General features: G+C 46.8%; 1 protein-coding gene across 1 annotated transcript; it reads right to left on the reverse strand.

Moving 5' to 3' along the window:
- Positions 1-4,977: 4,977 nt before the first annotated feature.
- Positions 4,978-21,741, reverse strand: DGCR14 (DiGeorge syndrome critical region gene 14). The gene is made up of 10 exons (XM_015409710.1): positions 21,503-21,741; positions 17,630-17,798; positions 16,674-16,769; positions 13,316-13,485; positions 12,020-12,140; positions 9,830-9,963; positions 8,307-8,409; positions 7,785-7,894; positions 6,523-6,638; positions 4,978-5,462 (listed from the first exon to the last, which is right to left on the reverse strand). The coding sequence occupies exons 1-10, from the start codon at positions 21,656-21,658 to the stop codon at positions 5,174-5,176; spliced, it is 1,464 nt and encodes a 487-aa protein (XP_015265196.1). The 5' UTR covers positions 21,659-21,741; the 3' UTR covers positions 4,978-5,173.
- Between the last annotated feature and the right edge of the window lie 563 nt (positions 21,742-22,304).

Genomic DNA, 22,304 nt, shown 5'->3' on the forward strand with positions numbered 1-22,304 from the left:
GTGGATTTGGCACAAAGATTCAGCTCCTGCTCACAGACGGCTGTTCCTATGGAGTATTTTTTTTTAACAGGCATGCCTCTGCTGCGGAAAAGCTTATGGGAAGTTATGGGTCTTCTTTGTGTGTCATTTTGAAAACCAACCAGGAAGAATGTAAGCAGCAGCAGTTCTGAGAGAGAGGTTGGAAAGGCTTCATAAATTACATCTCCACCCCCCCCATTTCTTCCTAGCGCTCTCCGAAACCTCTATGATTGAGAACAGAGAAAAGTATTATGCCATTGCCTTACCGCTTACGTAACAATACATTATGTCTAAACTGAGACACGTGCCTGTTATTTATCTTTAAAAAATTACGGCTTGTTTGCATAAATAGGGGTCGCAGAGATTGATTGCATGTTGCTTTCCTGAATAAATAACCCTTACTTCTGGGGAGGGGGCCGGTGGGAGGTCACAAAATACCATTAGCCACTCCCTCACTCAGTGGTGTCAGATCTAGCAGCAACAAACAGCTTTTGAAGTGGAGTAGACAATTTCAGCCGGGGTATTCCTTCTCATAAGGAGCTGCGGTGGCTCAAGTGGTTAAGACGCTGAACTGCAGGCTATGGAAGGTCAGTAGTTCAGCAATTCGAGTCCCAGGGGTGCCGCATGACGGAGTGAGCTCCCGTCTCTTGTTCCAGCTCCAGCCAACCTAGCAGTTCGAAAGGAAGAAATTGCAAGTAGATAAATAGGGACCACTTCGGTGGGAAGGTAACAGCGTTCCGTGCGGCCACATGACCACGGAAACGTCTTCGGACAGCGCTGGCTCTTCGGCTTTAAAATGGAGATGAGCACTGCAACCCTAGAGTCGGATTCGACTGGCTTTCGAGCAAGGGAACCTTTACCTTTACCTTTATTCCTTCTCATGGGAATGAACTATTTTAATTAAAATTGAACTGCCACGTTGAAAGGCAGTAGTATACCTCTGAGTGCTGCAGACAGACAATAGGAGGAGGCTGCTTGTGGCTTTCTTGGGGGCATCTGGCTGGGGCCACGGCTAAAAGCTAGAAGGTTTGGCCTAACGGGATTTATTAGCTTTGTTATAAAGCATTCGATGAATTCATGGCACTATCAGTATTCATTAACCCACAATAGCTTAAACATGGAAGCACCCCATTCAGAGGCTCAACCACAGAACCGTTGCTGCTGGAAGTGGGCACAAACGGGACACATTCACTTCTTCCCCATCTTGCCTGCCAGTGAACTTTCTCGGAGACATCCAACTGACCACAGTTAGAATGTGGACAAAATTTGATCCCATAAGAGCCAATGGAAGGGCGCGGGGGACTCATGCAACATAAGCTGAATCCAGGCACCATGCAAAATTATGGTTTCATTGCACTATGACTTTGTGACTGTCTGAATGTGAGACAGTCACCACGGCTAACCAGGGTACAAGAAGTCAGTATATGTAATCTCAGTTTGAAATTGGTTTATTGACCGGCCTTACCTATTGTTTCACATCATAGAAACGCAAACGCCCTGGCTTGTTTTCTGGGATCACGTAAGCGCAATATGGGCCCATTAAGAACAAGAAAATCAGCATCTGTCAATGCAAACCAGGATTTGAATGATTGTCTGCAAACCAAATCCTGGGTTCACAAACCAGTTACACATATAAACATCATTTCACATTATATTTGCTGTATTATGGTCTTTGACCGCAATAAACTATTTACTTACTTACATTACAGCTCAACAAATCATGTCAGACGTTTTCTTGTAGAGTCTCTCAGCAATTCTCAGTGGAAGTACAACGAGGTGGATCCAACCAGTCTTTCCGCTGGTGTAAAAGGGAAGAGGAGGAGCTGTAATTATTGGATACTGTAACTCTGCGTGCAAAGAGATCTGAAAGGGAAAGGGTTAAGAGAACTCTCTCACTCAGGTACACTTGGCAGTTGCCCCCCCCCCACAGGTTAGATGCTGAGCCTCTTTGGCCCTTGGTTGTCTTCTGTTTCACCTTGAATAGGACCTCTCTTCTTGTCTCTCTTACCTGGGAGTGGAGCTGTACCAAGTTAACCTTTTTGAAGTGAATTTGTTCACAATAAGTTAAATGTATTTACATGAATATGTCATATAAGACATGCTTCTATTTTTGTAAGTAAAATTTCTTTCTCTTGTTACCATGGGAGTTGGATCATCTTTGTAATTTGAACAGCATTTTCCCCTTAACCAGGAAACATGGAGGACTGGGGATACTACGCAAAACTCCTGTGCTTCCAAGGCAATTGATTTTTTTTTTTTACATTTAACCCAATAGTAATGAGGGGAATTGGTAGAGATCGAGCAAGAAAAGCTGATTGGCTCCAACCCAAAGCTTCTTATTTCACAACAGAAAGTTTTGCTTTGTGACATAAGAAACAAATGTGTACAAAGTTCTTGTCACTGCTTGTTTATGGGTAAGCTTAATTGTACAGCATGTGATGGTGGTAGATGAATCCATTTCTTAACCAGTTACTTTCGATACTGACTCTAATATTCAATTAAATGGAACATTTTAAAACAATGAAGGGATTATGAGAAGTTGGAGAGAAGTTAGGTTAAGGCTAGCTTTTTGTTTGCGATGAAAACCAGGGTTACTCCCGTATTAATTTATACGTAACAGTTTGTCATACCTTTTATAAAATTACAAGAAACTGAAGGTTAGGATTTGGTTTTGTAGCAGCAATAAGTAGAAAATATGGTCATTAAACTACAAAACGTTGAAGGCTGAAAAACGAGTCAAGCTCCTAAATGTTTCGGCTGACTCCTAGAGCCAAAGAAAATTTTTCAAGGCCTGGTCCTGCATTATTTCTGAGCTGAGCCACGGTGTGGGAACAGCACCTATGTCTTCTTAAGAGATGCAAGTACTAAATATATTCACCCCAAATATCTATGAAACAAACTGGAATTTTGCCTTTAAGATGACTGTTTCACCTGCTCAGCTTTGCCCTCACTTTCCAGCAAGGCCTTTCCTAAATTGAAAAATTTAATCCTGGTACTGAGTCTGTGAGTAAAGGGGAAGACCACCTAAACCAACCCCAACACAAACAGGCTGTTCGAATCACCTAATTTTTTACTTGCCCACCAGTGTGCAGAGACTTCTGGAAGTCATGGGCAGCATATCAAGTAGACAAAAGAGAATGAAACCTTTCTGTTTACCAAGCTTTCCCTGCCTGGTTGGTCAGAGGAGATTCCGGGGCCCCCACCACCACCACCTATGACCAGGAAAACAACATACGGGCTTGCTATTCAAGTGTAAAACAATTCTCCAGGGATGTAAAAACTCTTCTTTAATCAGCAATCATTGTGCGTTTTGCATAGATCAGCATCCTGCCTCCTACCAAGATCTTACACACACATCACCATAATATACGGCACCCAAAAGCATTGAGGAACGGACTGAAGGTTAAGGACGCAGGATATGACCCGAGAGCACGTGACGCAGCTGGCTTGCTGAAGCTGAGCAAGTCCGGCTCTGGTCAGATGGGAGATCTCTTGGGAACTCCCACGTGTGTCGCCTGAATTCCACAATGCAGGAAAGGAGAGGCTTCAGTATAATAAAATATTTGCACACAGCAAAACATTCTCCATTCTGTTTGGCTTGGATATAAAGTTGCATGTCATGCTTTAACCATCGTGGTTGATGGCTCAGGACAAAAGTCCACTTAATCCAGCATCCCTTTTTTGTAGTGTGTCTAGCTAGATGTTTCGGGAAGTGCACAAACCAGACATAAAAGCAACAGCCCTCCCCGCCTCTTTGCCTTCTCCCACTCCCTGCCTGTACCTGGTATTCAGGGGTACACTGTCAATGAACATGAAAGCCCTACTTAGCAATCATGATTAATATTTCCTCCATTAACATATCAAATCCTTTGCAAAAGTAACCTAAAAGAAGAAGAAGAGTTGGTTTTATACCCCGCCCTCCACTACCCGAAGAAGTCTCAGAGTGGCTTACGATCGCCTGCCCTTCCTCTCCCCCCAACAGACAACCTGTGAGGCAGGTGGGGCTGAAAAAACTCTGAGGAAACTGTGACTGACCCAAAGTCACCCAAGCTGGCTTCATGTGGAGGAGTGGGGAATCAAACCCGGTTCTCCAGATTAGAGTCCGCCACTCTCAACCACAACACCAAACTGGCTCTCAGTGGTCAAGCACCACATCTTATTAGCAGTGAACTCTCTAATTTAGTGGTGCCTTCCATGAAGCACATTTGTTTCCCTACCCTGTACCCACACAGCCAATCAGTTTCTTTGGGTTACTCTTAGCATTGTGGTGGTGGTGGTGAGATCTCTCCTGATGCCCTTTCTCTGGATCAGGGGTCCCCAACATGGTGCTTGTGGGAGCTACGGCGCCTGCCAAGACCTTTCCTGGTGCCCGCCAAGTTTCTAGAAAGTGGGTGTGGCCAGCAGGGCTTCAGACTGTGTGCAGATTTCTAAAAATGCTGCTTTGGCAGCAGCTGCCACCACAACATGAGGATCTTCATTGTGTGCCTGAACGTAAGCTGTGACAGACATTTCGCTTCTTGCAGCAAACTATTTTCTGCCAGCCATTTTGTCCTTGTGCCCACCACACTGTGGCAGAATTCCAAAGGTGCCCAAGAACTGGAAAACGTTGGAGACCCCACTTTAGACCATGTATAATTTTATGTACCTTCATTGCATCCACGACCAGCCCAGCCCCTTAATATTTTCAAAACAGGGAAAAGTATACCCCACAAAGTGTTTTGCCTCTTCAGGGAAGCCTAGAGCCATAGGCAAACCTTCTAGGTCAAGACCAGATTCAGACCTTTATTCAAAGGCATTCTGTAAGTAATAAATAGACACACTTATCCAGACAGAAATCTGAGGCACCCAAAGCTGCCCTTGGAAAAACAAAAATCTACAAAAACGTATGAAAAAAGAGTTCACGCCTCCTGTGCATTTTCCTCTCTCTCTCTCTCTCTCTCTCTCGGATACCGTGTGAAATTGGTGCAAAGCAGCACAAGAGGACGTTTTCCTGCCCAGCTGAACGGTCACAGGCTTAATTCCGCTCTTGCATCTTGAGAGCGCTGGAGCAAAGTATCAGGGCCTCCCGCCGCTTGCCACCAGTACTGTTCGGGCTTCACCACAAAGCCCGGCATATATTCAGCTATGCAGGGAACCGAGAAATAAAGAGCGTCCCTCAGAAAAAGTCTGATGCTTTGCGCCTTTTCGGGAGCTGCAGGAGATTGTCCGTAATTGAAGCGGGATCCTGGGTTACTGGAGTCTGAGATACCGTCCGGGGAGTCGGGGTGGTGGTGGTGGGCGTCTGGGGCCCACCTGCCGGGGTCTTGTAGCCGGGCGTGCCAAGGTGTGCAGGGGACGGGGTGTAGCTGGCTCGCAGAGCCTTGTCGGTATATTTGCTGGCAGTCCTGTTTACTAAGCGCTGCAGGGCTGGAGACATGACTGGGCTCAGTCCTTTGGGAGTCAGGCTGGAAAAGAACACACAGGAAGCTGTCTTGAGAAGGAAAATCTGGTTTTGGGTTATTTGGGGAAGGGCAGGGTAAACATGACCTCCTCATAGGCTCACATCCTTGCAGGTGGGACAGTGCAGGCAGAGAGGGGACAGAACTAAGCTGTCCTAATCTCTGCACATTTTCCCAAACGTGGACACAGTTCAGTTTATGACGATACAAGATCAGCCCAAAAGGTATTAAGGAAAACAGTAAAAACTGCCACGTACAATACTGACAAAAAGGACTTGTACTTGTCATTATAATCCAACTTTCCAAAGTTCTTGCACACATTTCACGACTGAGGGGGTTAGTCATTTGAAGACTTAACCATCTGTTTTTATACTGCACATGCTGTTATACACAATTTTGCTACATTATGAATTATTTCTTGATTCTGAAAGAAGGAGGGAAGGTGTAGAATTATCCTTATCTTCCCGGGGAATTTATTAAAATCAGCATAATATATTGGGAATGTATATCATCATAGTAACAAAAACCATGGGTGCACCACACAGTGCACATCTGAACTACAAGCCCCTAGGTGTTGAACCCCTATATATATATATAACATGCTGGTGTGCAGGGCACCAGAAACAGATATGCTTGCCCTGCCCATCATATGCACATTTGTCCAACAGTGGGTACGTGCCAAGATCCAAAACCAAGAACAGCACAATGTCTGTATTAAGGTCAACTAAAATATGACAAACCAGTGACACTGGAAATCTTCTCTGGATGGATGTTAAGCAAAAAAGAGAGAAATGCACACATACACACAAGAGAGGGAAGAGGGAGAGAGGAGGGAAAAGGGAAAAAGATGCCAATGTACATGATGAACTCTGCCACGTCTAATTGCCCTAAAATAGAAAAGGAGGGTTTTTTTAATGCAGGCTTGAATTAGATTGAACAATGCTTGATGCAGAAAGGTTTGTGGCAGCAGCAGGGCACGCCATGGTGAAAGATCAACTGCTGCCTCCCATTTGGAAATATCAAAGCCAGCCGTTATTTCGCTCTGTCTCTAGCACTTGACTCTCACCTGGCAAGATTTTCCGTAACTCTCCTTAAAGCTTCCTGCTTTTTTGCTCGGTTTTTGGCAGCTGCCTCGTTGGCCATCTTCAGCCCAAGCCTCTCTCTGCGGCCGGGCTCCAGGATCTGCAGAGACACCAACCAGCTGAGTTACCAGCACCTTAACAAAGAGGGATCTTCCCCTTGTGCTACAAAAGCCATTGACATTTCTAGGGCAACGCTCATTTCAAGACAGTGTTTGATAAGTAGCTCTGGGTCTTGCTGCTACTGTTTATATTGGTTTGCTGCTCTTTATTTGGATTATATTAATGGTTTTTTTTAAAAAAAAATCTGACTTATATTTTAAAAGTGCCAGACACTTTGTAGCCTGTGCCATGGAAAAGAATGGATAATAGTATTTTTAGTAAAATAGATAGCTGACAGCACAAGTATAAGGGTGCATCTCCAAAGACAAAGCGCATGCTTGACAGCCAAAACAGCTACAGATTCTCCTCTCCATGCATCCACTGCATACCTGCAATGCACCCTGCTTACAATTCTACACGTTTACTGCAAAAAACAGCCATGCTGCACAAACTATGAAGCTCGTGCCAGCTTCTGCATTCAGATTTCCCAGCTGTGGCCAATGGGAAACTGCAAAGAAAGATCTCGGGAGGAACAAGATCCAAGCTGGTTGCAAAACCGCTTGTCACCAATGAAGTGGATGCTGTGGGAGGACAGGCATGTTGCCTCCCCTTGGCTAAGTAGTACAATTGGATTCCTTACATAGTCTCAGCTGGCCTGGGTGTGCCCAGAGGCATTTCTAGCAGGAGAGGAAGGTGGGGACCATCTGGATAGCAACTAAATATGGGCAGAGCTTCTGTTCCACCTCTGCTTCCAGGTATTTAGTGTGAACATGGCCAGCAGCATGAGCCAAAGGACTCTCAGCACTTGGCCCTTTAGCCCACGGCTTGTCACCTGAGGCCTACAGTGAGCAGGACTAGCAGATAAATCATATTGCCAAGGAATAGCCCAGGGACGTGGTTTTTTTCCCCCTGTTCATTTTGTAGTTTGTAAGTTGTTCAGGATTCCCCACTGGGGGGGAAAGCAGGGTAAAAATACCCTTGATTCACTCCTGGATGGACATATAAGACAGACAGCTCAAATTCCAGAGTAGTAGGCTACTGGCCAGATCTGCCATCTTCCTTGAGCTTCTCCCACAAGTCTCCCCCAGTGTGCATGGTGCTGCTCTATCATGAACACCAGACTTTCCGATGCTGCCTCTTTAAATACCTTGAAGGCCGGTCCAGGAGTCCTGTCCACATATGGCGTATCTGAGCCTTCCAGTCGCAAAGGGGTGCTTTCTATCTCACCCCACGTCATCAGAGGCGATTCATTCACACCTGTGGAAACAGTTTCATGTGTGAGTCTAATGAAACAGGCCCAGAGCATGCTCTTTGCCAAAGCATCCCAACGGTCCAAGTTGCTCAGAGCAGTGAAGCTACAGTTCAGGTAGATACAAATGGCAAAATCTGTTCGATGCACAACCCCATCCTGGTTTCAACGGGATGTTAGCATGCCTTTGCCTTCCCATTTAGGTATTGATTTGGAAGCGCCTATCCTGCTTCACCAATTGTTCAGGTAGCTTCCAGTCCTCAAGATACAGCACATTTTTTTTTTTTTAACTACAACATTTGTAAAATTCATCTCTCCAGTTTTCTCAGGGTGCACGGGGTTATGGATTGGGCTATATTTGCTAATGAAATATGCAGCGCAGAGCAATTTATTTCTGCAACGCGACCTGCGGTTTCTTACCAGGAGCAGGCGAGGGTGTAGCCACAAATCCATATCCGTTAACCTTTGGAGATTCTTGTGGAATGAGCTCCTTCCCATCCGGCCCTACTTTGCCCTGTTTGTACTGGATTAATGGAATATTAGTTAGTCATCATGTACGCAGCATTTAAAAACAGGAGGAATACGAATCTTCAGTCCTCCTCTAACTGATCCTCATGTTTCTCTGAGGCAGATGATGAATCTGCTATATATTATATTTTAAAATATGCATTGTTGGCAGCAGGGGGAGGGTAATATGTCTTTGCTGCAGCAACAAACAGATGCCCACTAAACCAAACCCCGTCTAAAACACCAGGGCCCCGGTCACACGGCAAAGTTGCCGCAGAAGAGCCATGGATGGTGGGCGGATTATCCGGGCGCGATCACACCCCAACATCTGGGAAGTGGAGCGCACCCGTGGCTTACCACCGACAATGCGCGTAAAAAAACTAGTACCTCCAAGGTACTAGTAAACGTTTGCCACGGACTGCCTCTGGACGCCAGTGGTGTGATCGCGCCGGTGCGCGGCATTCCCCTCCGGTCCCTCGTTTACCCGCCGGCACTGAGGGAAGGACCCATGGTGTGCCGCCGGCGCGTCTGATCGCGTAATCGTGGATCAAACTGCGCTGGGGCAATTAGCCACGCCCCCCACACACACACACAAACTGTGACCGGGGCCCATGTCTGCCATCAAAAATAAGCTACCAATGAAAATGAAAGTAGCAAAAACCCAAGACAGAGAGCTTAGGGGAATGCTGGACCCCGACTAGGGAAACCTGGGTCAGAACTCCAATTTGGGCCAGAAAGTTCAACTTGGATCTGCAGCTGACCCTCAACCTAATGAGGCTGTTGTGAGAATTTATACGCCACCCTTCCTCCAAGCAGCTCGCGGTGACTACAACAATGGCATAATTCCCCCACTCACAACACCCCTGTGAGGTAGCTTAGGTGAAAAGTGACTGATTCAAGGTGAGCCCAGTGGTCTGAGCTGGGATTCGAACCTGGGTCTTCCCTATCATGAACTTCCTGTCTGTCAAAAGCTCACTCAGGGGGACCTGGGTGACAAACAGAGTCGGGCCCTTGCCCTGACCTGGACAGCCCAGGGAAGCCCGATCTCGCCATATCTCGGAAGCTAAGCAGGGCCAAACCTGGCAAGTGTTTGAATGGAAGACCTCCAAGGAATACCAGGGCCAGGAGGCAGAGACAGACTAACAAGCCCCTTCTTGGAACATCCTCCATGCCCCAGTATGAGTCACCAGGGGTCACCATGTCTTCCAGGCATAGGCATACACACACAAATTAAAAATACAAAAAAAAAAAGAGTAGGGCCCTTAAGCTGTGGGACTCTCTCTCTTCTGAGAAAACACCCCTATTTTTGTAAAGGCACACAACACATTGATCCGATTATTTATCTACATACATATAAAATCCATTTAAAGACTGGGAAAGACTGGGAAGTATGACAAAAAAACCATGACAAACAGTGATTTGGTTTATTCACCAACCTGAGCATTGAGCGCCGCTGCCTGCTGGAGCTGGGATTTGCTCACGGCCTGGCTGAACGGATCCTTCAGGAAGCGGGTGTTCCGGTGGACGACTTCCCGGGGCTTTTTAAACATCTCCTCTTCATCGGGGACGCCTACAAAAGCAACATCAGCCATTAGAGAAAGAGGCAGGCAGGGGTCTTGCCGCTTTTAAATATATGCAGGGCTGGATCCCGTGAGTCTGTTCCACTGACAGTGGTGCTTTCCCACAGTGTAAGGAGACTTGCTCTGCCACAAGATGGGGAAAGCACCATGAGGAGCAGAGGAGAAGCGTGAGACCCATGGTGGGTTACATTAATAAAACTATCAACTTACAACATTATACACACACACACACACCCAAACTCTAGAATCTGGAGAGTCACCAAATTAAAGTCGCTGGCAGACAGAGGCACAAGGAAATGCTTCTTCACACATTTACATTGTAAAATTCATTGCCAAAAGATGTGGCACCTGCCACTAGCTCGGTGTTGGTGGTGGTGGTGGACAATGCAGTCAAGTTGCAGACAGCTTATGGCGAACCCACAGGGTTTTCAAGGTAAGAGATATCCAGAGGTGGTTTGCCATTGCCTTCCTCTGCATCACAGCCCTGGCATTCCTTAGGGGCCTCCCACCCAAATACTAAGCAGGACCAACCCTGCTTAGCTTCCAAGATCTGACAAGTTTGGGCTACCTAGGTCAGAGGCCACTATGTAAGATGGCTTTAAAAGGGGACTAGGCAAATTTACACAGGACAGCTGCCATCAAAGGTTGGTGTCAAGAAGAGTTCAGTGGAACTTGCATGCTCAGAGGCAGTCTACCTCTGCGTATCAGATGCTGTGAGGCAAAACAGCACAGAAGGCCTATTTCCTTCATGCCCTGCTTGTGGGCTTCCTGGAGACCTCTTTGGCCACTTTAGGACACAGGAGGCTAGCTCAAATGGAAATTTGAACTGATCCAGCAGAACTCTTCCATATAAATAAATGAATACTTCACATCTGGCCATGCTTTCATGAAGACGTACATCACTAGCACTGCCTCCCTCAAACAGTATTTACAGGAGGAAAGCAAGACATTTTTTTGTACCAGACACATCACTGAACAATTAGATATAAACTTGTTTATGTCCAGATTGGAATTTATAGTACAGCCTGACTTAAAGATGAGATTGTGTGTTCTTTCGGACACTAAAATCTGGTCTGGACTTGTATCATTGTAAATTCTGAATTATAAAGAGGGGCTAGGTTTAGAATCAGTTTTAGCCTGCAGAGCTTTTTACTTTTATCCGTTTGCATTCTCTTTTAAATCACATTCTTTATGGATTCTGGTTTGTCCCGTGTTATGACCCTTTGGCCCTGACTTGGATAGGCCAGGTTAGCCTGATCTCGTCCGAACTCTGCAGCTAAGCAGGGCTGGCCGTTTTTGGATGGGAGACCACCAAGGAAGTCCAAGGTTGCAAGGCAGAGGCAGGTAACAGCAAATCGCCTCTGAACGACTCTTGCCTAGAAAACCCCAAAGAGTTGCCATAAGTCGGCTAGGACTTAATGGCAAAAAAAAAAAGATGGTTTGGGTTAAATCAATTATTTACCTAGCAAACATAATAGCAAGTCTTACTGGACGTTTTTTCATGGGCGGAGGCAAATTCTGTGACCAAACCAATCGTAAAGGAATCCATATCATTGATAAGTGTTCATGGTACTAATGGGATTTACTGATTGGGGCCACTTCCTACTCCAGAATACTTACTGCGAGTAGAAAATATACTGAACGCCCATGACACTAAGGAGTTAAAACCCTAGAAGCCAGGCTCTCTATATTACCGCATGGTATAAAAGCACTAGAGAGGCAAGCCTCATAAGCCACTTAAACATACATTGGGTATGAGCATCATACGCAAGGATGCCAGTCTGTGACCCGGCACCCCTGGGAGTTTTCTGGGGCAGGCCCAGGCCAGAAATGATGTCTGGCGACAGATGCGATGTCTTATCTGCCCAAAGACCTGGGCATTACATAACCACACTGGGTGATGTTGCGGCTGTCCCTAAACCCAGACCTGCTTAGCTTCAGCACAGTGCCTACCACACACGTCTTCAGAACATATCTTTGGACGATTACTTAGTATATCAAAATGTCTGCTCTGGTCGGTGATGCTTCTGATGCTACCAGCTTTACCTGGAGGGTAATACATCAGGGAATTCTTCGCCTTATATTCCCACGTCTCCACGCCGGCTTTCCCGCTCCCGAGGGCCTGTTGCTCTGCAGCCGATGGAAGAGCCAGCTGCTCCTGGTGACGCTGAAAGAAGCGGAAGCACAGAAACAACAACACATTTTCCAGCGTCTTTATTAATTTGACGCTGCTGCTGATGATGCAGGGAATACCTGCTCTCCAGCTGTAGCAGGACACAAGGGACCGGAACCTAACAGCCCCTCCTCTTAAGGGGAAGGATACATAGAAATATCCCTGAGATCATCTTCAGGGGCCCTGCTCTGTTGTGTCTCAGCATGCCAATGAGTGCCCACTACATCCTGGGCTTTCTCTGCTGTGGGATAACTTCCAGCTGGTGGCAAGCCTGATAAGGATTCTGCGTCAGACTAAGACTTTTTTAAAAAAAATCAAAACATGCTTCATGTTAGTTTTGCATTTTGGCTAGCTTTTGAACCTCATAAGTACTTTGGCCTTTACACTGACGCTGCTTACAGTCCATCTAATATTTTTACTGCTTTGGGGTTTTTAGGCTATCAGTACCACTGTTTTAATATCACCTATGTTGAATAGTCATACTGGCAATTTAGTTCTCTTCTACATTGGGTTGGATCCCTGGACTTTATTCCACTAACGGTGGCAGCACAAATGATCCCACAAAGAAAGGGGAAGAAAGACTAAACCAAGCAAGCAAAAACCTCCAAAGGAAGTTTAGAAAACTAGTAAAAAGCCAAAAGTTAAAAACATCAATAGCTATAGACAAAAGTACACGTGTTTATTTCAAAAACATATAAAAACCTTGTAGGGGCCCAAATAAAGCCTCATGAAATAATCAAAGTGACAAATGCCCCCCAAAAGCATATATGATCTGACGTGTTTCGGCCCACAAGAGCCTTCTTCAGAGGTCACACAGTACAGAATACTTTTGTCTATACCCACTGATGTTTTCAACTTTTGGCCCTTTACTAGTTTTCTAAACTCCTTTTGCAGGTTTTGGGGAGCACAAATGACTCCTTGAAGTGCTGTGAGAAACTCCTTCTGCTTAGAATAAAGCACAGCTGTTAGTGGAATGGACTCAAAGGAGCCAGCTCACAGGGTCTTACGTAGTCCTTGACATAAGCGCGAGTGCCATTTTGGCAGCGGGTGTGAGTGCTTTCAACAAACATTCCCTTCCTTCCTCCCCCTTCAAAGAGCAACTCAAACTAAACCTCCTGCTTGGGGGACATCTTTAAAAGGTCCCGGAAATACTGGATCTCCGCCCTTACCTGGGCAAACTCTTCCTCTGCTTCATAGAGCCACGAGTGTCGGGCTTTCTCCTTTTCTTCGGCTGTTTCCATGATTTGCTCAAACGAAGCATTATCCTCACTGGTGTGCTTGGCCAAGAAGCTGTCCAGGCAGGGGAGAGCATCTCTGCTCTCTTTGTCCTCTGTTTCTTCTGCAGGGAAAAGAGGGAGGCAGCTCAGGAAAAAGAAAAAAACCCCAGAAAGTGCTACCCCACGCAACTTCAAAAGGTTTTCAAAGGAGTGTCTTAATGAGCCTTCAAACGAGCTTCGCCAGAAGTTGCTGAACAGGAACTAAAAATAGAGCAGGTGATGATGGGATCTGCTATGGCGTGGCTGGGGTGTGCTGGGCCCCCAAAGCACTCCGGTGAAACTGTGAACTCCCATTATATTTATGGAGATGTTCACTGCCAAGAATTTATAACATCCTGTGGCTCAAACCTGAAAATCTATTTGTGAAATACAAAGAATTAAGAACAAACTCAGATAAATTACGTCTGCCAAGCTTTGTGGCCGTTTATGTGTTTTGCCTGTTTGTAGCCCACCTCTATCCCAGAGTAGGAACGTATTAGAAAGAATACAGTTTTATATCAGTTCAGATGACTGATCCATTTAGCTCAACAGTAGCTTCACTAGGAGCTGCGGTGGCTCAAGTGGTTAAGATGCTGAACTGCAGGCTGTGGAAGGTCAGTAGTTCGGCAGTTCAAGACCCGGGTTGCCACATGACGGAGTGAGCTCCTGACTCTAGTTCCAGCTCCTGCCAACCTAGCAGTTTGAAAGCAAGAAATTGCAAGTAGATAAATAGGGACCACTTTGGTGGGAAGGTAACAGCGTTCCGTGCGCCTTGGTGTTTAGTCATGCCGGCCACATGACTACGGAAACATCTTCGGACAGCGCTGGCTCTTCGGCTTTGAAACGGAGATGAGCACCGCAACGGTAGAGTCAGATTCAACTGGCTTTCGAGCAAGGGAACCTTTACCTTTTTACCTAGCTTCCCTTGGCAGGGACACTCTCCAAGATTGCAGGCAGAGAAAGATCTCTTCCCTGTTTATACCGGAGACCCGTTAAGAAGAAATGCTAGGGACTCAATTTGGGTTTTCTGCATGTTAAGTCATGCATTTTGGCACAAAGCTACAGCCTTTCCCTGCTTCTGTAAGAACATATGAAGCGGCCATATACAAAACTCAGACTCACTATTGTCTATTCACACTTAGCAGAATTTTTTGAGAACACATAAAACTGGCTTACACGGAGTCAAACCCTTGGCCCATCAAACTCACTACTGTCTACTCAGATTCGCAGTGGCTCTCTGAGGTCTCAGGCAGAAGTCTATCACATCACCTACAGTCTGATCCTTTTAACTGAAGATGCCTAGGATTGAACCTGGGACCTTCTGTATGCCAAGCAGATGCTCTTCCCCTGAACCATAGCCCCTCCCATAGCTGGATTATTATAGGCAATGCCACAGATACAACTTTGCCGCTCCTACATGCAAAGCAGGTACTCAACCACTGCCCCGTAGCCTTTCCCTGACAGCCAGGTCTTCATTGCATTCATGCTCCATCACATCTGTCACTTGACTGTGATAAAAGTGGAGAAGCAGCAAAGGGAACAGGCAACAGCTGTCTGCATCTCCTTCAAAGTGTTCCACATTTTCAGGGAAGAAAAGGGCTTGAACCAAGTACCTTAGAATCTAAGTCTTGAGCCTAACCAAGTGAGCAGCCACAAATTGGAAATCCTGAAATGTGACAATTTTGCACATGTCCAAGATGAGCGAGTGCTCCTGAATTCTAACACAGCAGGATCTTTCAAGAGCCAACTTGTATGTTCCCTGTTTCCTCACCAATCCTAATCCTTCTGTTTCCTGAGTGCACCCTTAAAAATAAATAAGCTGCTTTGAGCGGTGATGCATTAGTGCCGTATACAGTCTCGGAATGCAAATGTTGTGAAGTGGGAGAGAGCTGCCAAGCTCTTGCTTGAACACAAAACTGTGCTTAGCTCTGAGTAGCTATGGTAGGTGCGTCCCCGATTATATATATCAACACCAATATACATGACACCTGACCCACGTACCTATGCAGGACTTTATAGCCTGAGATAGATAATGAAAAAACAGCTCAACGTATTGATGTGGCAGATAGTCTTACTACTTATTTGATTTATTAATCAGTCCATCCCAGCTTGCGCCGGGCTCTGGGTGATGTACAGCAGAAGCACCAAGCCACTGATTAAATATACAACACATTAAAAATTCAGGTCTAACAAAATTAGAATGACAAATTTAAAAACCAGACTAAAAGAGTTCCAGATGGCGTCCTTAAAATTTCATCCCAGCTCTGGACTGCCGGGCCGTTTTCTGGGCAGGAGGAGAGGAAACACGGGATCAGAATTTAGGGGAAGGGGGAAAGGAGAGGGAGAGGGTGCCGGCCACGAGAGAGAACCGTTGTTGTCCTCAACCAAAAGCCTGGCGGAACATCTCTGCCTCGCAAGCCCCGCGGAATTGCATAAGTTCCCGCAGGGCCCTGGTGGGATTAGGCAGAGCGTTCCACCAGGTCGGGGCCAGGGCTGAAAAGACCCTGGCCTTGGTTGAGGACAGCCGGACATCTCTGGGACCAGGGATCACCTGGGATAGTTCCCCACCCTCTTTCTGTGCAGAGATCAAAAACCACTCCTAGGAAGGAAAAAGAAAACAGAGGCTATTTCACTGAAACCAAAAGAATTACTAAAGAAGTATAGGCAACTTAACTGAGCAGACTTACACATTTCTAAGTTCACTGACTTCAATGAACTTTGAAGGGTATGACTCTGCCTGGGACCGCCCTGTCAGGAACCGACGATCCACTTACAGCCCCACCACAAAACAATGAAGGATTAATTCACTCCACTGAGTCTCATCAGCAGGTACGGTTCACAAACAGGTCCTTCCTGGCACTACTACCAGCGATCCTTTCAACACAAAATGCTGAGGCCTGGACTCGCTAAATGCAAAGGATGCATTCCACCACTGATCTATGGTCTCTCTCCGTGAGGAGAAAAAATAGACAATAGAATATGAAGGTGCAGGGTCCTGAGCCGGACAACTGGTCCACCCAGCCCAATGCGATTTAATCTGTGTGGCAGCATCTCTCCCAGGACCCCAGCTGAGAGGTCTTTCCTAACCTGCCAAGATCCACTGAATTGGAACTGAACATAGGGATTTCTGTGTGCTAAGCACTGCTCTACCATTGAGCAATGGCCCCTCTGGATTTCAGTTGCCGGGCAGAATCACTTCATATGCTCCCGAAAGGTGAAACCAAACAACGGCAATGCTCTCAACAACTCAGCCAGAACTGGCATTCATTACCTTCATCTGGAGTCTTCAGTGAAGGCTTCTGTTTGTTCAATAAGGAGGATGCACCAGGATGAACCTCGGGCGTTTCAAATGTGGCTGGTGTAACATCTGCTCAGAGGGGGGGGGGGAAGGTTTGCACAGTTCAGAACATGTCTTTTTTTTTAATGCTGACCATGTCAAATGACTACCCTGCTCCCAGATGCTTTCAGATGGTGAGGAGAGACCTGCCAATATTACAGGATTTCTAAGGCAAGCCAGTGGCAAATATTACCAGAGCAGTGCCAGTATCAGGGACAGACATCCTGGGTACCTGTCAAGGTCCCATAACTTTGGAAGAGACGATCACTGGGCGGCAGCAGTGACTGTAGCCTGCCCTCTTTCACAGACCAGTGGGAGTACTGGCATTGGATTGGTCCACCCCTTCTGCCCTTGGCATGAATATCACCACGGCCAGAGGTGGTGACTCCTCTTCCTCCTGAGTGCCAGAGGCCAGGTAGCCGGGGCTGCTGACCATTGTTCAAGCACTGATAGCCACTAAGAGCCAGCCAAGGAGAGAAGGCAGACGGGCAAGTAGAGTGTGCTCCTGCTCCAAGTGGCAGCTGCTTGTTCACACAGAAGGCGAGGGAGAAGCTGCCGCCGCTCGCTTACCTTCTTCTTCTGTCTGCATCACAGTGGAGCCTGGGAGGGGTACACTGGACAGTATTTTGTCAGGAACCCCCTCCCCAAACCTGGAACTGGCCTTACTCACAGCATGCAATAATGACATCTAAGGATGTCCTGCAGGCAAGGCGTGGGACTAGTCTGTCCCCAAAAATTCCCCTTTTAGGGGGGGGGGGGGGGTTGTTCACCTGTGCCCAGTATTCCACCACTCCCCTACCCTACCCTAAAAGTAAGAATTTACACTTCAAGACAGTCAGCTGTGCATCTCGTAGATTCCAATAGCCCAAGTGCCCCAAAGACATCCTTACATGGTGCAGGAGTGTCTCTGGATGACCTGCCCAGGGAGGAGCCAAACTTGATGGCAATCTGTCTCATTTTCTCCAAGTCTCCACTTTCTTCCGCCTCCAGATACTCCTTCTGAGCACGCAGTTTTTCAACGTCAGGAAAGAAATCCCTTTGGATGATTTTCTCCAGGCTCTGTGGGAAATCAAACGTATAATTAGTGGATAAAATGTTTGAAGAAGATAAATAAAGCCTCCACAAAGAATGCATAATTTTGAGGGACTCGGGATTCTGAGAAGAGAAGATGTAATTGCATCGGTCCATCGCATCCAGGCCTGTCAAATCCACAGCCGCTGTGTCGTCCACGGACCAACAGGAGCGCAACTGGAGGAAAACAAAACGTTCCAGGTGCGTCAATAATGTTTTTCAGCTTATCGGCTATCCATTGAAGCCCTCGCTTTGCAACCTCAAACAACGGGGTTATCTAGAGTTTTGTCAGGCCTGCGTCAGGCCTGTTGAACGAGCCTCATACATCCATTTTCCCTCAACCCACTGGCAGCCATCAGCAAGCAAGCACAGAGAACCCTCACAAACAGCTGCTACATACACAACCATAAGGATGTGCAGATTAAGAGACGGACTTCTTTATTAGAAAAAAGATCACAGCAGAGTTCTCATCTGTTCTTCTAAAACCAATCAGGGAAGGAGGCAGGGGAGGGAAAAGGTGAAGTGACAGCAAAGCCCCCATGCTGTGTTTTTCGGTCTCTCTGCAGTTTCCACGGTTAGTGTAGCTGTTTGGGGTAGCTGTAGCACCCAGTCTCTGTTGCTGGAGGCCTAGGACCTCTGGGTCTGGCAGCAAAAGGATTCTCTCCATGCCTGGAACATCCCACTCTAGCTCCAGGCATCTAGCAACCCAAGTGCTTGTTGGGGAAGAACACAAGGACTTTACATCAGACATGCAACCACTTTTTTCTGCTGGTGACCAAAACAGGGAGAAAGCAGCTGTAGCCTCTCCCCCTGCTGTTTTTGCATTTGCAAACCCTCCCTAGGTCTATCACTGGTTCAGCTGTGAGGCTGACATGATTTTACCAAAGGAGCTGATGGCAGGGGTCTGCAAACGCTATGACACTAGGACTCTGCCGTGTGTAGATAAGCCCTCAGAAGGGCCACCCCACAATTTGTGAACTGCTGCATTACAAACCTGTTGTAACAATTACATAAAGGTAACACCAGAAACACCCACAACAAGGAAAACTGCTGCACTCTCGTGGGCCACAAACACCCAGCGGACTATCCTATAAAGCAGAGGTGTCAAACTCATTTCTTATGAGGGCCCGATCTGACGTAAACATCACTTTGTTGGGCCGGGCCATGTGAGCCATAACTGTAATGCTGGGTACTAGAGATACAAACTGTATAAAGGACAGCAGCTGCTAAGCTCCAAGTTGGTGTATCTTCACCGCAAAGCCCCAGCAGCGCAGCACTGAGCAGACGCTCCCACTCTGCTTGACTGCTGCAGACGAGGTAGTTCTGCAATGCTGAAGCCACAATCACAATGGCTCCACCCATGCCCCCAAGAAGTCTTTTGTTACCTCCCTTGCATTAGTTGCTTGTGGGCCGCATAAGAGCCCCTCCTACAAAGTGTCATGAAATGGCATCTTCCTACTAAGCTATGAGCCCTCTACTGCCCTGACACATCAACTCAAAGCTACAACCTCCTTTTCCCTGAAACTCAGTCCTTTTTCACCCAGTACCCAAACACAAATTGTTCTACTATTCCAAATATAGTCTTAACAGCTTTGCCAGTAGCTCTGGCCATCTACTTGACCTCTTTCCCACCTTCTGCACTCCCAATCATTCCTTCCCTTCAATGATAGGTGGAAAAATTCAGAGCAGCTACTGAATCCTGTGCTCACATGCAGTCTGGACTTCTCATCGACTGAGTAGGCTGTGCACCGCAGCCTTATTTTTTAAACTTCCCCAGTCAGGCATCTTCTAACACAAATGCTTATATATTCACCATTCCAATAAAAGTCCACATTCTGTAAATGTCATCTGTGAAATGTGTGCTCATGCAGCAAAATCAAAAATAATAATTGGTGTTGCACTTCTGATTGTTCAAAACACTCCAAACGCATTATCTTTATTTGCTAATACCATCCCCGTCTTCCACTATGGAACTCAGGGCGGTATACACGGGGTTCTCTCATGCCACCCAGGTGTATTTATCTTCAGCAAAGCTGCTGTATCATATGCTCTCCACTCCAGCCATACGCATTGTAATTCTTACACATAATCCTGTAAACTCCTCTTAGCAGGGACTTTGTACTCTGTGCAGTAGTGTGCATGCTGACAGCCGCATACAAAAACTATTCCCAGTTAATACTGTAGAAAGCAGGAGGTTGAGAGATATTTGCTTTGCTTGAGGCCACATTAGGGAGCTCAGGGCACAGGGACTTCCTGATTCATAGACATTGTTTGAAAACATGACATGCAACCACCATGCTGAAGTTAAGGGGGGGCCTGCCTAGAGCCAGGGCATGGATGGGAAACCTCCTGGGTCTCCCATGTTAGTCACTATGCTTTCCTATCACAGCACAAAGGCTGCGTGACAAAGAAACAACTGAGACTTCTGAGCACCTTTAAGGAATAAAATAAGCAACTTGTGACCCAAGCTTTTCAACAGCTAGAACTTCCATCACCAAATACATTAAGTGCTATTACATTCAGCACCCCTGTATGTGTGCACTTGTATACACATGCACACGTATTTATCCGCTGTTTATTTGAGTACGTTGGCTCCAGCTCCCAAAAAAAGGGAGCTCTTCAATGTTTCATAAGAACATAAGAGACGCCAATGTTGGATCAGGCCAAAGGCCCATCCAGTCCAACACTCTGTCACACAGTGGCCAAAAATACCAGGTGCCATCAGGAGATCCAGCAGTGGGGCCAGGACATTAGAAGCCCTCCCACTGCTGACCCCCCCCCCCCAAGCACCAAGGAGACAGAGCATCCCTTGCCCCAGAGTCCCTATCTATACCTTGTATAGCCACTGATGGAAATTACTGTTTCCCAGGACTGACATACCACAACTGTAATGCAGCACCATGGTTACAGTGCCAGCCAAGGATCTGGGAGACTTGGGTTCAAATTCCCACCCAGCAATGAAGCTCACTGGGAAACCTCAGGCCTCCTTGGAAAAAGGATACGATAAAAATGTAATAAACAACAACAGTTGCCTCACTGTGAAACTAATATGGATCGAGTCCCATGGAATATCAAGAGTTAGGTTTCAGTTAATGCCTAGGGGATGTTGGTGTCACAGCCCAACCCTAAGCAGGCTTATTTAGAATTGCACCTTTAAGACCCACAAAGTTTTATTCAAGGTATGAGATTTTGTGTACACGCTTCCTCAGATACAATGAAATGGAAATTACCACTCCTTGCATATAGATAGACTGTGAGCAGTAAATCAGGATGCAGCATAATGAAGATGTTTAACAGATTCAGGAATAACGAGGTTCATTTATGTGGTAACCATTTGTTTGGGTTCAATTCCAGGGGGACGGGGACATAGTGAAGGAAATAACTGTGTGTCTAAATCGGAGCTTGATGTATCCTTAACTGTGGAATGCTGGGAGTAATTAACTGAGACCCTGCCATTCCTCTCCATCCTTCTCCTCCCAACCATGGAGACAAGTGGTGATTTCCATTTCACTGTATCTAAAGAAGTGTGCGTGCCCACGAAAGTTTATACCTTGAATAAAACTTAGTTGGCCTTAAAGGTGCCACTGGACTCAAACTTTGTTCTGCCGCTTCCCCACCTGAATTTAGAATCGCGAGACACTGAGTCCAAGGGCGCTTGCCCCTCTTCCCGACCCCAGCATCCCCGCACTCACCTGGATGTAGCTGTCTTCATCCAGGACCCTCTTGCGTCGTTGGAGGGGCCCCTGCTCAGCCTCCGTCGCCACGACCACCGCGCCTGCTTCGGCCTGGACAGGGACCAGCGCCTTGGCCGAGGCTGCGGAGCCCCCCGCGGGGCCCGTCTCCGCCATCACAGCTGGACCCCAGCGCCCCTGTCGCCCTTAGCAACGGGCCAGAGAGGCCTACGCTCGACCTCCTGCCTGCGCTTCCCGAAAGCTACGGAAACCGGAAGTAAGTCGCTGTCTTCCCCAGGGGACCGCGCGTGGGAAAACGGGATCGCACAAAGCCTTGTGGGATTGGTAGTCTTCCGGGTGTGGAAAGTAATAGGGCAAGCGTTCTCGGATCTACGTCACGAAACAGCACCATAAAGACAGGGAGAGGCTAAAGGAGAGCAAGAGATGTATTTCCCTCCAGAAGTAGCGTGTTCAGACAAGCGGCATTAGTATTATAGGGCTCAGGTGAGGGTTGGGGAGCAGATAGAAAGAATGCTTAAATTGGATTTATATGAATTGCATGCTGGGTTATTGTATCGCTGCTCTGCAATTGAAGAAAAGTGGGCTGCGTTGCAAGAATGTTGTTAACCCGTTCTGAATCCCGCCCTGTCTTGTTCTATGGGAATGCTCGTAGAGTTGCCAGAGATCTCTTTGTCTCAACTCTAGACCCACTCACTTATATAGGGATAAAAGTGCCCAGTCGCTTCCACATCCATGCTCCTATATTTTTATGTAATATTTTAATAAAAGAGACCGTCTTCAGTCCACCTGGGTCGGATGTTCC

This window comes from Gekko japonicus, unplaced genomic scaffold (genome assembly GCF_001447785.1).
Source record: "Gekko japonicus isolate JY-2015 unplaced genomic scaffold, Gekko_japonicus_V1.1 scaffold3503, whole genome shotgun sequence".
NCBI classification, from domain to species: domain Eukaryota; kingdom Metazoa; phylum Chordata; class Lepidosauria; order Squamata; family Gekkonidae; genus Gekko; species Gekko japonicus.